Source organism: Panthera onca, chromosome D1, assembly GCF_046562875.1.
Source record: "Panthera onca isolate mPanOnc1 chromosome D1, mPanOnc1 haplotype 2, whole genome shotgun sequence".
NCBI lineage: Eukaryota > Metazoa > Chordata > Mammalia > Carnivora > Felidae > Panthera > Panthera onca.
In genome coordinates this window covers 17,018,638-17,032,745 of record NC_138348.1, presented here as the reverse complement: position 1 = coordinate 17,032,745, position 14,108 = coordinate 17,018,638, and the positions used below count along the sequence as shown (strand labels likewise).

Below are 14,108 nucleotides of genomic sequence, written 5' to 3'. Positions count from 1 at the left end.
GAGCCTGACGCGGGGCTCGAACTCACAGACCGCGAGATCGTGACCTGGCTGAAGTCGGACGCTTAACCGACTGCGCCACCCAGGCGCCCCAAAGACAAACTTATTTTTATAAACAGATTTTTATTCCCAATTACTAACAGAAGCAAGGCCAAATGAAATAAAATGTGCATAACTTATTATATACTAAATTTCTTACAATTACCATAAAACAAAACACTCTGCACACAGAAAAGCCCACCTGTACATAGCAAACCGTAAGACTACTGCTGAGCAAGAGTTTAACAGATCCAAAGCAGCAGCAGGGATTCTGAATACACAGAGACTTTGTGTGTGTGCGTGTGTGTGTGTGTGTGTGTGTATGCCTTTGAAGCTTTCCTGTAAATTCTCATCCACCTTAATCTAAGCAATGTGCAAATTTAGTAGTTATCAAACCCCCAAGGTGTGTTACCAACAATTTCAGAAGTTAACCTTAAACTATTCAGGTAAAACAAGAGAAACTACACCTAGGAAAAACACCTTTAGAAAATTAGTCCCCTTCTCCTTTCTACTCCCACGCCCCAAACATTCAAAAGTAGTCAATTCATCATCATTTACCACTTTTAATTGTGTGTGTGTGTGTGTATGCATTTATCTTGAACCTAGGACCACATTCAGCTAATGTCTAGAAAAGGGATATAGACAGTGATATTCTGCTTACAAAAATAAATATTAATGATGCTGTTATTTAAGGATAGCTTTATGTCTGGGTTACAGTTATATTAAATAAGATGTATATACATATAAAATATACATATTTAATATTTTTATTGATATTATATAAAAGTAATTATTAATGTAATTTTACTTATATACTTTTAAGATTTGTTTAGCCTATGTATACCTGAGGTAAATTGTAAGAATTGTGAAATTTGAAATTTAAACATGGGATGTTTTGTTTACTAGAGATTGGAATCAAGGCATAAAGCTGAGTTATGCATAAAAACTTTGGTATAAATGACAGTCAAACATGTCTCATTACTTAAAACATACAAGTCAAGGCACATGAACAAAGTCTTCAGATGAACCAAACACAGGATAAAAATAGCTTTTTTTATTTTTTTAACACCTTTGGCATATGAAAAAAACATGCCGTTGTTTTCTCTAGAAAGGAAGTCAGGAATATTTTATTAACGTTCTTTTTTCTTTTTAATTTTTTTGCAAATGTTTATTTATTTTTGAGAGAGAGAGAGACAGAGACAGAGACAGAGGTGGAGGGGCAAAGCGAAAGGAAGACACAGAATCCAAAGCAGGCCCCAGGCTGCAAGCTGTGAGCACAGAGCCCGACGCAGAGCTTGAACTCATGAACCACGAGATCATGACCTGAACCGAAGTCAGATGCTTAACTGACTGAGCCCCTCACGTTCCCCTAAAGTAAAGTTCTTAAAAGTATTATCAGTGAGTTTGTTACACAGTGATAGAAAGCCAACGACATGGCTCTTGGACAACTGTCTGAAATGCGGTTAAAAACTACTGAAATTCAGAGATGGGCCAGTTTACTAATCTTAGCCATTACTTAATAACACAACATGGGAGAAGCCAATAATGGAACATACCTGGTGAACCTGAATTTCCACTTTAAGAGCCTCCTGTAGAGTCTGCAACTCCATCCTCCACCTTCTCCACTTTCTCTTATGTCTGCTAAGTCTACAGTTTCTTCAGCCTCCGTTTAAAATAACAAACTCCTCTTCTCACTGCAGCTGTAGAGATCATAAGATGTTTTTGGTAACAAAGGAAATATTCATATTAAATAAGTTATATTAGTTGAAAATTATTTGATGTTCTAACACAGGGCATGACACTTCCTAAACAGATTGCTTCCCAAAATGAATAGTTTTATACTGAACTAGTATCAAAACTTTCTGGATTTTATTCTTTGAACATTCCTCTACAGAACACTTCAAATAAGTAAGAAATGGGGGGAAAAGTGTGTACTCTGGTCATGAAGGCATCTAAGCATGCTTAGATGCTCAGCACTGTGGTACATACACATTCTGAGGATACAGAGCTGAACAAGACCACTTCTGCCCTAGAGGAGCTGGGAACCTAGAGGGCGAGACTACAACCACCCAGGACACACGGTCTTAGAGACACATAACAACAGGGTTCTAGATTTTTCATCACACAGAGTGAACTGGGAAGTTCAGGGTCTCTCAGAGGTTAAAGAAGGCCAGGGTACTTTCATCTGGATGGGTTCTCAATACTATTTTAAAAATAAAACTGAAAACAGGAAAATTCTGGTGTCCCTTAAAGGTTTACATTTACCAAATTAATACTTTACACAGGCACAATGCAATGTAACTGTGCTTTCCACAAAGTTAAGACAGGCATGTTAAAAAATAAATCTATAGAGGTGGTGGTCTAGCAGTAGATTAGACGCTTCAGCTTGACAACGAACACCATCTTCTTCAAACCCGTCAGCGCATCTCTTGTGGCTGTGTGTGTAACTGCAAGTGGGATAATGTCAAAAGTCTAGATTTGTGAATGTGAACCCTCCCGTTCTGCTCTGCTCATCACTGTTACAATTTACATGAACTCAACGGCTAATTTCTCTTTTCGTTTTTTTTCTTGAATGTGGCCTTAGACGTGATTTTAGGTACCCTCCCAAAGCAAAAGTTTGCTTTTGCCGGAATAAATTTAAACTTGACTTCTTTCTCTTTTCTTCTTTGTAACTATAAAACCTGTAGTAGTGAGAGCAGCTTTTCAGCATTCTTACAAACTGAGGAAGGGAACAATCGGGAACTTAGAAGAACCACTACTCCTTAAACCAATTCAATAAGATTCATAATCTGTGCACTTTCCAAAAATTATTTATCTATGAATCAAGTCCGTATTCAACCTAAGTTTTCCCTGACTTAACAGTTATAGTAGAATCATTAACTGTACAATATATTCCTGTGAACATTAATTTTCATTACATTTGCTTAATCTCACTAGACTTAAAACATCACTGGCAATCTCTCCCCTAGGATTTATGTGCTATGTTATGTAATCTCAAAATACTCCAACTTAAAAAACAGTAAGTTTCAAAAATGTAAAATTCCTTCAAACTTACATATATGGAGACTAGGAAAGGACCACTGTACAATGATACTATCGACCAAAAAACTTATCAACCAAAAAAAGCATTATGTTTAGGGGAAATAATTTGGAAAAGGAGACATATTTTGATGAACAAACTACAAAAGCAGTTTTTTAGCTAATTATCTTAGAAAATCTAAGGAGCTGTAATAAATATCCGAATCATAAAGTTACCAAGACTAATAACTGTTTTTGCTGTCATGTAAGTTTACATACAAAAGCAAATGCTAAGACTATACTATCACTCTAATTTTGCTTTTTTTATAAAGATTTTATTTGTAAGTTATCTCTACACCCAATGTGCAGTTCGATCTTAAAACCCCAAGATCAAGAATCACACGCTCTACCAACTGAGCCAGCCAGGTGCCCCCAGTTTCATTTTAAATGCTAAAAACCATCTCCCTACTCAAACTTGTAACTTATATGTATTAGAGTTATTCCTGAAAACAGTACCTGATTTAGTTGAGTTAGTTTTAACTTTTGCAAGGTACTATCAGAAAACATGTCCAAAATTGATTCCTTATAATTTTTGTCAAATTAAGAATCACTTTGAAGTTAATGGGATATTTTCAACAATAGAAAGGCCATATTTACTTTTACTGGTAGTAACATAAAACATCACACTTCGAGTCAAGATAAAAACTCTGGAAACAAAGGGCAGGTTAAAAACATGGAAAATTTACAATATAGAAACTTATACATAACAAAGGGTTAACATAAATTATATATTGGGAGTGCTCACAAATTAACTTTAAAAATATGAAAAAGCAACTCAGAAGAATAAGAAGGGCCAACAAACATGAAAAACATCCATCTTCAATAGTCACAGAAATGTAAATTTCAAGAAGGTAAGTTTTGTCTATCAAACTGACAAAGACTTGTAGAAATAAGAATACTCTGAGCTGTCAAGAGGACAGGTCAGGTGGCACTTTCATAATTTGCTCCTGGTTTTCTCTGGGTGGTAGCACTAAAGGTTATTTACTTTCAATTTTTCAGAGTATTGATGTTTTAAAATTTTTCCACAGAAAATACGCAGTTCTTTTTAAATTAAAAAAAAATTAACTGAGGATAGCTAAAGCCTCAGAAAATTTGGTAGTGATGAAACAAAGTGTTCAGGAAAAGAAAAAGTAAAACCAGGATTTAACCTGAAGGCTCTAAATGTCAAAAAGTGCCTCGCAGGATATGAAGCCTGTAACTCAAGTTAATGAGGAGCTGACAGCTTTTATTCCTTCATCAGATTGTTGTCTGCTTATTAGAGACACAAAGAGGCACAAAATTTTATTTGGCAATGACTAAATGCCAATTATTTCTTTTCTTTCAAAATAACACTGAAGGGTTAAAAAAGTGAGTGGCCTGTTATAGAAAAACTTACAAAGGGATTAGAAGATTCATTTTATATCCTACTTCTTCAAAAAGTTCTCTTTCTGGATAGCAGTTTTAAGAGACTGGTCTCAACCTCTAGGAATAAATTATATACATATATTTATAGCTTACAAAAACAAGGCAAGAATGTGTTAAATCCTTTTAAAAAATATTTTGGGGGCATAGACAACTTATGTGCTGTCATATGAAGACTATTTGGGGGCAGTTAATGGGATCATAAAAAAAGGTTTTATTTACTAAATTTGTAAAAAGATGATTTATCATATTTTGACCAATTCCAGTAAGTTAAAACTAACAAACCAGTTGCTACAAGGTAAATATAAACAAACTCACAAAGCAGTAATCGACACACTCTATGGAGATACCCAGAAGCTCTAAATGCTACCATCACAGAGGGCAACTGCCTAGCACAATATACCAACATCTGTTACCTTCAAAACGGTACATGTCAAACTACTGGGACACCTAGCGGCCTCTCACCTTCAAGTAACAAAAAAAACAAAAACATGAACAAATAAAAACTCCACAAACCAACAAAATAAAAGTAGTAACCAAATCCCACTAAAAAAGGAGCTGTGCTATCTGGAAAGAACACTCACTATCCCCAAAAAAACAAATAAACAAACAAACAAATTTCATTTACTTGCTGTGTAACCACTCTCAGCCTTCAGGGTTCTCAGAAAAATGGGAACAGTTATCATCTACTTCATCAAAGCATTAGAAGTTTCAAAAGGGATGAACTTCTATGAAAAGCCCTTTGTAAACTACAAAGTTCTACACTATTCTTAACATACTTAACTCTTGTTCATACACACAAACTTTGTAATAAACTTCTCAAAACAGTATATTGCTGAGAAGACTGTATGTAGGGTTTCCTGTTATCCAGTTCTCTAAGAAAGGGACTTCCAACTATTTTACCAGGTATAGTCCTGCTTAGAGATATGTGACCTCTAGGTCTTTCATTAGCAATCTAATGATGTAGTGATGCTGTACCTCTGAACTGACTACTAAGAAACAATGCTCTGCTCCTGAATTGGAATAAACCTTTTTTCCAATCAAAACTCAAGTCATCTATCAAGTTTTCTTTAACATTAAGACTATAAATCACTGTGCCCTCAGACTGCATTCCCTAAAAATGGACAGCTCAATGTTCTCTATACCAAATATTTACTTGGTGTAAGGTTCCACTTTTTTTTTTTTTTTGATTAAAAGTAAACTCCACACCCAACATGGGGCTCAAACTCATGACCCTGAAATCCAGAGTCGCATGCTCTACTGACAGAGCCAGCCAGGCGCCCCTCTACTTCTTTTTTTAAAAAATTAACTAAACCTACTCTAAAGAGTATTCTGAGTAATACATAGATCAAAAGTGGAGTCTTGGGGTGCCTGGCTGGCTCAATCAGTACATGCGACTCTCAGGGTTGTTAGGTTCGAGCCCCATGTTGGGTGTAGAGATTACTTTAAGAAAAAAAAAAAGTAGAAAGTCTTGACAGATTTATGTGTCCTTACTCATCATATGTCTAATACTAAAATATTAAGTTTCAATTTGTACAAAATAGTCATTTCTTACTGTGTATCTAGAATGCTAAGAGATACAATATCTTTAACTTTTAACTAATAGTGCTAAAAGTTATTACAGATACTAAAAATAATAAACTCTTTAGAAACATTTATTGAAAACTAACATCTGGGGCACCTAGGTGGCTCAGTCAGTTGGGCATCCAACTTTGGCTCAGGTCATGATCTGGCAGTTCGTGAAATCGAGCCCTGTGTCGGGCTCTGTGCTGACTGCTCAGAGGCTGGAGCCTGCTTCGGATTCTGTGTCTCCCTCTCTCTCTCTGCCCCTCCCCTGCTCTCACTCTCTCTCAAAAAAAAAAAAAATTTAATTAAAAAAACCTAACACTTATTAATATGAATAAAAATTACATTAAGAAAACAATGCAATACTTGTTTCTTATTTTCATGGTGGCATTTCTTTGCTGACACTCCACATGTCAACAGTAAAGGCTACTGCACAAAGAGCCTGGCAATCCTGATTTCAGAGGCTACCTTCTGAAGCTGCCAAAGTTCCTCTGCTCAAATCCTGGTATTAATAGCTGTTGACAAAAATCACCTCAGCTAGTGAGACTGATGTTTCCTAACCACGGGATGAGAGTTATACATGCATACACACACAATTAGATTTATGACAATGTCTGAATGTGTTTGAATATATATATCTCTCCTCTCCGTGCTTTGGTTTTTTGGGGGAGAGGCTAGATCCTCATTTAGAAAAAGAAAAGGAACACCTACACAGGTCCTACCACTGCAACACAGGGTGAAGTCAGGTTTCCCAACAGCACCCTCTCTTTCCCAGGTCCACTGCAGGGTCTGTATCTCTCCCTACCACCGACGTTCATTCTGATATGTAGTTTCTACCTCAGCCTCCCAGGCCCAGGCCTAGCCAACACACACACATTCTTCTATTTCTTACCCTTTACGGAAATCAAGCACATCCACTAAAATCATCCCAACTATACCCAACAACAAGAACACTGGGAGTAAATTTAAAAACTCAAAGAAATTCAGAATGAAGGAGGCTGGAGAGGAGTGTCTAAGAACATAGTGACAATGAGGCCGAGATTTTAGAGTTGGTTGACACATTTACTAGAATGTTATTTAATGATTAAAAACAGTCCTGGCCAGAATCATATACATATTTACTACACAAAGGGTAACACAAGAGTATGTGGTGGTCTCGGCATAACCAGTAAGAATTTAATAGAAGTGGAAGTTATGGGAGGATAGATTTCAGATCAATTTAAGGAAGAGCTAAGGATTAGAGCTGTACAAAAAAGGAATGGGTTACCTTATGAGGTAGTGGGCTCCCTGTCATTAGAAGTATTCAAGAATGCTGCATATCATATCCCCCTCTTGGAGATTCACAATGCACATTAGCATATTAAAGGTTCTGAGAAGTCCTGCAGTAAAGAAACCTGTTTAACTTTGTTTAACGCAGCATTTCCCAAATTATTTGACCACAGAACATTTTTCCCACCCCCACCCCACCTCAATAATATTTACTCATTTCTGTGGAACTAGAATTGCTCAGAATACATTACAGAAAATAATGAGCTACACTTTTTTTTTAATGTAGTATTTTTTAAAATGTAGTATTCAATATGTACCCGAATAACAATCTGACAGGGACACAGGAGAAGAAATTGCCACACTGGTAAAAGGCTGGAAGAGAAAGCCCTTAAGGTCCCTTCTCTAAGATTCTGTGATTCTATCACATCTCAAAGAAAAGGGCTATAGGTTCGTGATTATTTATTTAAAAATGTTCCATGAGGGAAAGGCAAGTAGAATAAAAAGGTAGTCAGATGTAAGGTTAACTGGTTCAAATGCCTCCCTTTCATGTTCAAAGCCCAATCCCTAAAAGATAAGAGAAACACCTCAAGGACAGTAAATTATCAAAACGAAGCCTTAACCGAATATCTACTCCAGCCACTAAGTTAATTATGAATTGAGAGAGAGAATTTAAAAAACAAAAACAAAAACAAAAAGAAGTAGCCTTGCATCAGGGAACTATCCTATTCCAGCTCTCTTGTTTATTTTTTTTTTATCATAATACATGCTCTCCAAATAAGGTTGATATTTGTTTGATTCTTAGTCACTAGACTGCCCTGCGCAATGTGCAATCCTGAATGAGACATTCAAAAAAATGACTGAAGTGTGACAACTTATAAGCTGTTAGAATAGATATTAAAGCAGATATTAAGGAAAAAATGTGTTTGCCTCTATGCCCTCACACTGCTACGTTTCACTCTCTCTCTCTTTTTATTCTTTCCTCATTTGGAATTATACAAACAACACACACTGAAAATGTACTGTCAGACATGAAGCCAATCCAACATTAAATTTAAGGATATAAATGCTTAGGAGTCCCAAATTTCAAAGTCAAGGTTCCCATAGTTACATTAACCTAGCCATTTCACATATATACGAAGGCCATCAAATTTAACAGCATATTAAGTAATACAAAACACAATAGGAACCTCAACTTTTGAAATTCCTGACTTCAGAATTTTCAGCTCTAACCACTGCATTAAGGACATTTTTGGCAAAGGGGACCTTTACATTTTAACAGGTTATCGAATGTAGGAACATGCAAGCCTAGCAGTATTATTAGAAACACAAATGCATTTGCGATATAGCTATGTGAAATTAGACAAAAATTCACTTTCACTCAGTGCAAACAGTAAAGCCTCATTTCTGGGAGAAAGCTTTTTTGCAAAAAAAAAAAAAAAAAAAAAAAATCACTGAACATTTGAATTATTACCCAACTAGCATCAGGCACACTAGGCCTGCCTCAAGAAAGTACTTACCAATTTTGGGGAAACTGGCTGTCCTTCAGCTCTCTTGCTCCCTACAGCAGAAGAAGGGGAAAATGGAATTAGACTATAAACACAGATTTAGGACATGTCATCAAAAGCTGAAGACTTAAAAGATTTCTATCAGATTTTAAGAAGAAAAAAACAAAACACACAAAAATCCCCAAAGCTTTAACCAATCCCACCCCACCCCCGCCAATCCCCCAAAACGGAAGAGACATAGTTTTCACAGCAAGGAAAAAATTCAAAGGCAGTTAAATCTCTAATTTTCCATTTTTCATTTTTCCACAGTTTTTTCAAGACAAGGAAAAGTAGTTGACGGTTTCCCTTTCCTAAGAGACACACAGAAATAAAAGGTCCCTCATCTAAATAACACACAAATACAGGCTCATCTCCAACAAATGGCCTTCACTGTGCATGGCTTTATACCAGCAAACGAAGCTAACATCACTGGCCCTTAGTTTGGTCTATTTAAAAGGCTTTTTTTCAATTAATCTCAAAATGGACTTGTCTTATATAAGCCTTTAAAACTGACAGCATTTTACCCATATCGTAATTTCAATTACACTTTTCATTCACATCCTTCAAGTCTCACCACTTCAGACTGTAAACCACACAACACAAACGTGCCTTTCTCTATGCCACGTTTAATCAGTGATAGAGCCAGAAAGAAAATTAAGGTTTTGGGATCTCAATCTAATGCTCAATGACGCTTTTATCAACTGTGTTTTTTTGTTTTTTTTTTTTTTAAGATTAACTAAACTCCATTAAGCTGACTTCAAAGTTAGAAAAGTCAAGTCAGGCTATATTGTTTATTTTTAACTCACCCCCACCCCAAACTTCTTTTTTGTTAAAAAGAAAATTAGGAAACAAAAATTAAAACTTTTCTCCTAATATTTTAGTATTAAGTTATATAAATTCCACATGACATGCTCTGAAACTTCCTTATGCTTTAAACACAGTATGTTTGTTGACTGATGTTACTCCAATAGTGTTCTCATTTCAAGGGATATTTCAAAAAATCTTGTTACCCAGATTATAAATTTTTATTCAATCATGTATAGTCACACCAAACATACAGTGAGATAATTTAAAAGGGCCCCAATTCATGCAGTTAACATTTCCAAAAGAAATTCAATTTGCTGTTTTATCCTGCCTTTTCTTTAGCAGCAGTATTTCTGAAAGTTCTCAAGTCCACATAAATGGCTATTTTAATCACCAAGATTAGAATGACTTCAATGAAAAAAAAAATCATGCAAAGGTCTGTAGAATGATGTGGTTATTAAAAAGCAGATTTTCACAAGGAAAAGAAAAATTGTAACTGTGTGGTAACTAAATGTTAACTAAAAGTTTAGATGTTAACTAAATTTACTGTGGTAATCATTTCATAATACGTACACATACCAAATCATTATGCTGTACAACTAAAACTGACATAATGTTATATGAGTCAATAATATCTCCACTTAAAAAAAGGGATTTATTAACATTACAGATGGTACCTACAGGATTCTGTACTACTCAGAACAGTACCAGGCATGTAGTAAATTCTCAATTAATATCTGTTAAATGAGCGAATTGAGTGGACCCTTAACTCTTCACTTATTTTCCCTATTAAACATTTCTTGTTAGCTCTTTCATGCTGGTGATAATTTCTTATGCATCAATCTCCCACAGCATTATTTGTTAAGTGAATGACTTTGGATAAAAACAGTAGAGATGTTACCATTTAAAAGCATAATGAAAGGGAAAAGATTGATATATTGTACTAAATTAAGAACTTCTGTTCATCAAAAAAAAAACACCATTAAGAGAATGAAAAAACAAGCCACAGAATTGGAAATGACAATTCCAACACATATAACAATGGTTTATAACCAGAACATATAAAATATGCTGAAACTCAAAGTGATCAGGATAGAATTAGGATTTTTACTTTTACTTATGTGGCATTTGAGAAAGTAGAGTCACATCAACTCTTCTAAACAGTCATATTTAGTAAAAAGACACAATGGATGTACACTTTATCTCTAGGGCATTTTCTCCAAAAATCAATCTCAGAGTTAATCCCAAATTGATAAAGAATTTTACCATGACATCATGAAACCAATGTATCATAAAACTACTCATAAAACTGCTTGCAGGGACTGCAGATAGCACATAGGAAATCAAAGCCTAAGAGGTTAAGTGACTTCCCCGAAGGTCACACACCAATTGGTTGTAAAGCTGGAGAAAAGCTTACAGACCTGGAGATTCCTTTGACTGAGCTGGCCTTTCCACTAGACCTCACTGCCTCTTAACCAGGCACAGCAGTAACACTTCTAAGAAACAAACTATAGTAAACCCTGGCAAAATATCTTTGGAAAAGTCTCCATATAAATTTTTAAGGAAAAATCATATTAGTAAGCTATGTAGGGCAGGTCTTAAAATTTGAGCTCCGTTAAGCCTAAGGGATCCTCATGAATGGGTTTCAGAGTGGTCTACCAACCCTACAATACTATATGTTAAGTTCTGTATGTGTAAGAATTCTGGGAAGAGGACCCACAGCTTTAATAAGGTTTACAAAGAGGCTCAGATACCAAAAAAAAAAAAAAAAAGTCAATTATTTTTAGACTAGTGATTCTTAAACACTACGCATCACAACTACCAAAGTGTTTCTTCTGAAGACTGATTATTAATCAACTACCCTTTGGAAACTGATGAAAAAGAAAAGATTTTATTTCTATAATTTAGTAAGAGTGAGCAAAAAAGATGTGTATGTAAATGTGTATTTTAACACTATCTGTATGTAAAATGTATTTAAGTCTGAAATGCAAGTTTGATTTCCTCATGTTAAGCTGATTTAAAGTCCACTTAATTTGTTTCTCACATACTCTTGACACTCATAGCTAAGGTAGTTACAAATTTGAACCGTATCTGCTGAAAATGTTCAAATATAGATTTTTTTCTTAAAAAATACACTCAAAACATACAAGTGGAACTAAATGAAATTATCTTTGCTTTTACAGATGAATTTTATCTTGCTAACGTAACTTCCCATGATTTTTTGCAAACTGGAGATGGTTCACCTCTCCAGAACTGCACAGGTAGCTGCTTTAATTAGAGCTGGTAAAGAAATGAATCATTCAGATTTCTAATATGGTTGTAAAATTTAAAATATCATCAATAAATCAGAGATGATTAATAACAACTTAAGTACCTTTTGTAAAAATATCTAAAACCTTTGTATATGAAAAATATAAACAAATTCTACAGAAAAAAGGTTTAACATTAGATCGTTTTAAATTAGGCTAAAATTCACCCCACTACAAGTTTGAACAATTAAGTTTATAGTCTGTGCTCAATCATAAATTTTGATAAGGGACTAGAATAGCACAGATAATTGTCATTCAAAGACACTTTAAAATGTCACCTTACACAGAAGATTCAATCTCTTCTCCTCTACTACACCAAGCTGATACACTGATTTTATATACAATAAGTTTTACTGCTTTTTATCTGCCCTTCCTAACTTCCAACAGAAAGCATAGTAAGTTTGAAATAAATTAAAATGCAAGTAAGTACTCAAAAGGAAAAACAGAATCCTGCTTAATGAGATTTAGTCCGTTAGGTCTCGATGTCATAATCATCCCTGTGTCCCCCCATCCCTCTTAATCTTACTCTCATGGACATGTCTCTAGCACTTCTCCCCTCAGTCTCAAGAAGCATCAATTTCCCCCTCATTAGGATCATTCTGTTTCGTCCATCTTAAAAAAAAAAAAAAAAAAAAAAGTCTCCCTTGACTCCATATCCTTCTCTAGTTACCGCCCCATGTCTATGCGCCCATTTATAGCAAAACTCCCAGAAAGACTTAACCATACTCATTGTCTCTAGTTCCTCCCCTCTCATCCTCCATTGAACTCACTCCATTAGGGCTTTGCCCTCCATTCTCGTTAAGATCACCAATGACCTCCCCATTGCTACAGCCAACAGAAAAGTCTCATCCCTCACTTCTATGTTCACACCACTTGATCTTGATTTCCTCCTAATCTCTCTGGCCACTCTTCTGGATTTCTCATGCTGGTTCGTTCTCATCTCTCAAGACCTCAAAATGTTGAACTGCCCCAGGGCTCAGTTTTTGGAACTCTTCCTGTTAGGTAATCTCACCCACTCTCATGGCTATAAAAGGACCTGTACACTGGCGACTCCCAAATTTTTATCTCCAGCTCAGACCTTTCCCCTGAATTCCAAACTCATACACCCGAATGCCCACTCAACACTTGTCAAATAGGTTTCTCAAGCTCAGCAAGTTCAAAACTAAATTCTGGACTACCTATCCGTTCAGGTCAAAACCTTAAAGTCATGGTTGACTTCTCTTTTTTCCACATCCTATATCCAATCTAACAGCCAAACATCTTGCCTCTACCTGAACAATACACAGACTTTGACCACTTGTGTCACCTCCACTACAACTTCATTGGTCCAAGCCACCATCACCTTTAACCTAGATTATTACAATAGCCTCCTAACCTCCTTCTCCAATTCCATCTTTGTCTTGCCACAGTCTATTCTCTCAGCAGCCAGAGTGCCTCTTCAAGTTTTATTTATTTTTGGGACAGAGAGAGACAGAGCATGAATGGGGAGGGTCAGAGAGAGAAGGAGACACAGAATCCGAAACAGGCTCCAGGCTCCGAGCTGTCAGCACAGAGCCCGACGCGGGGCTCGAACTCACGGACCGCGAGATCATGACCTGAGCCGAAGTCGGCCGCTCAACCGACTGAGCCACCCAGGCGCCCCCAGAGTGCCTCTTCAAAATCCAAGACAGATTTGGTCACTCCTCTATTCAAAATCCTCCAGTGGCTTCCCATCATACTCAGAAAAAAAAGCGTAAGTCCTTTAAAATAGCCCACAAGAGGGGCACCTGGGTGGCTCAGTAGGTTAAGCATCGAACTTCAGCACAGGTCATGATCTCATGGTTCAGGAGTTCAAGCCCCGCATCAGGCTCTCTGCTGTCAGCACAGAGCCTGCTTGAGATCCTCTGTCCCCTTCTCTCTCTGCTCCTCCCCCATTTGCACACGTGCATGCTCTCTCTCTTTCAAAAATAAATTTTAAAAAAACATTTTAAAAAATTTTGTAATGGCCCACAAGACTCAAAGTGATTTGGGCCTCTGCTACTCTCAGACCCCATCTCTTCCCCTCTCCCCACTGCTTAATCTGCTCCAGCCATTCTGACCTCTTTTTTGTACTTCAGAAACT

At 36.3% G+C, this 14,108-nt stretch overlaps 1 protein-coding gene across 12 annotated transcripts in view; it reads right to left on the bottom strand.

The window, feature by feature from the left end:
* Positions 1-14,108, bottom strand: part of PHF21A (PHD finger protein 21A) — a 184,071-nt gene that overhangs the window by 146,880 nt on the left and 23,083 nt on the right. For 8 of the 12 annotated variants that reach the window (XM_081790278.1, XM_081790269.1, XM_081790277.1 and 5 more), the window contains 3 exons: positions 8,868-8,908; positions 7,349-7,460; positions 1,593-1,736 (listed from right to left, as the gene is read on the bottom strand). In XM_081790278.1, coding sequence (XP_081646404.1) covers positions 1,593-1,646 — 54 coding nt within the window. In that variant the 5' untranslated portion in view covers positions 1,647-1,736; positions 7,349-7,460; positions 8,868-8,908. The remainder of the gene's footprint in view (positions 1-1,592; positions 1,737-7,348; positions 7,461-8,867; positions 8,909-14,108) is intronic. The other 4 variants (XM_081790271.1, XM_081790275.1, XM_081790276.1 and 1 more) reach the window with 1 other exon arrangement.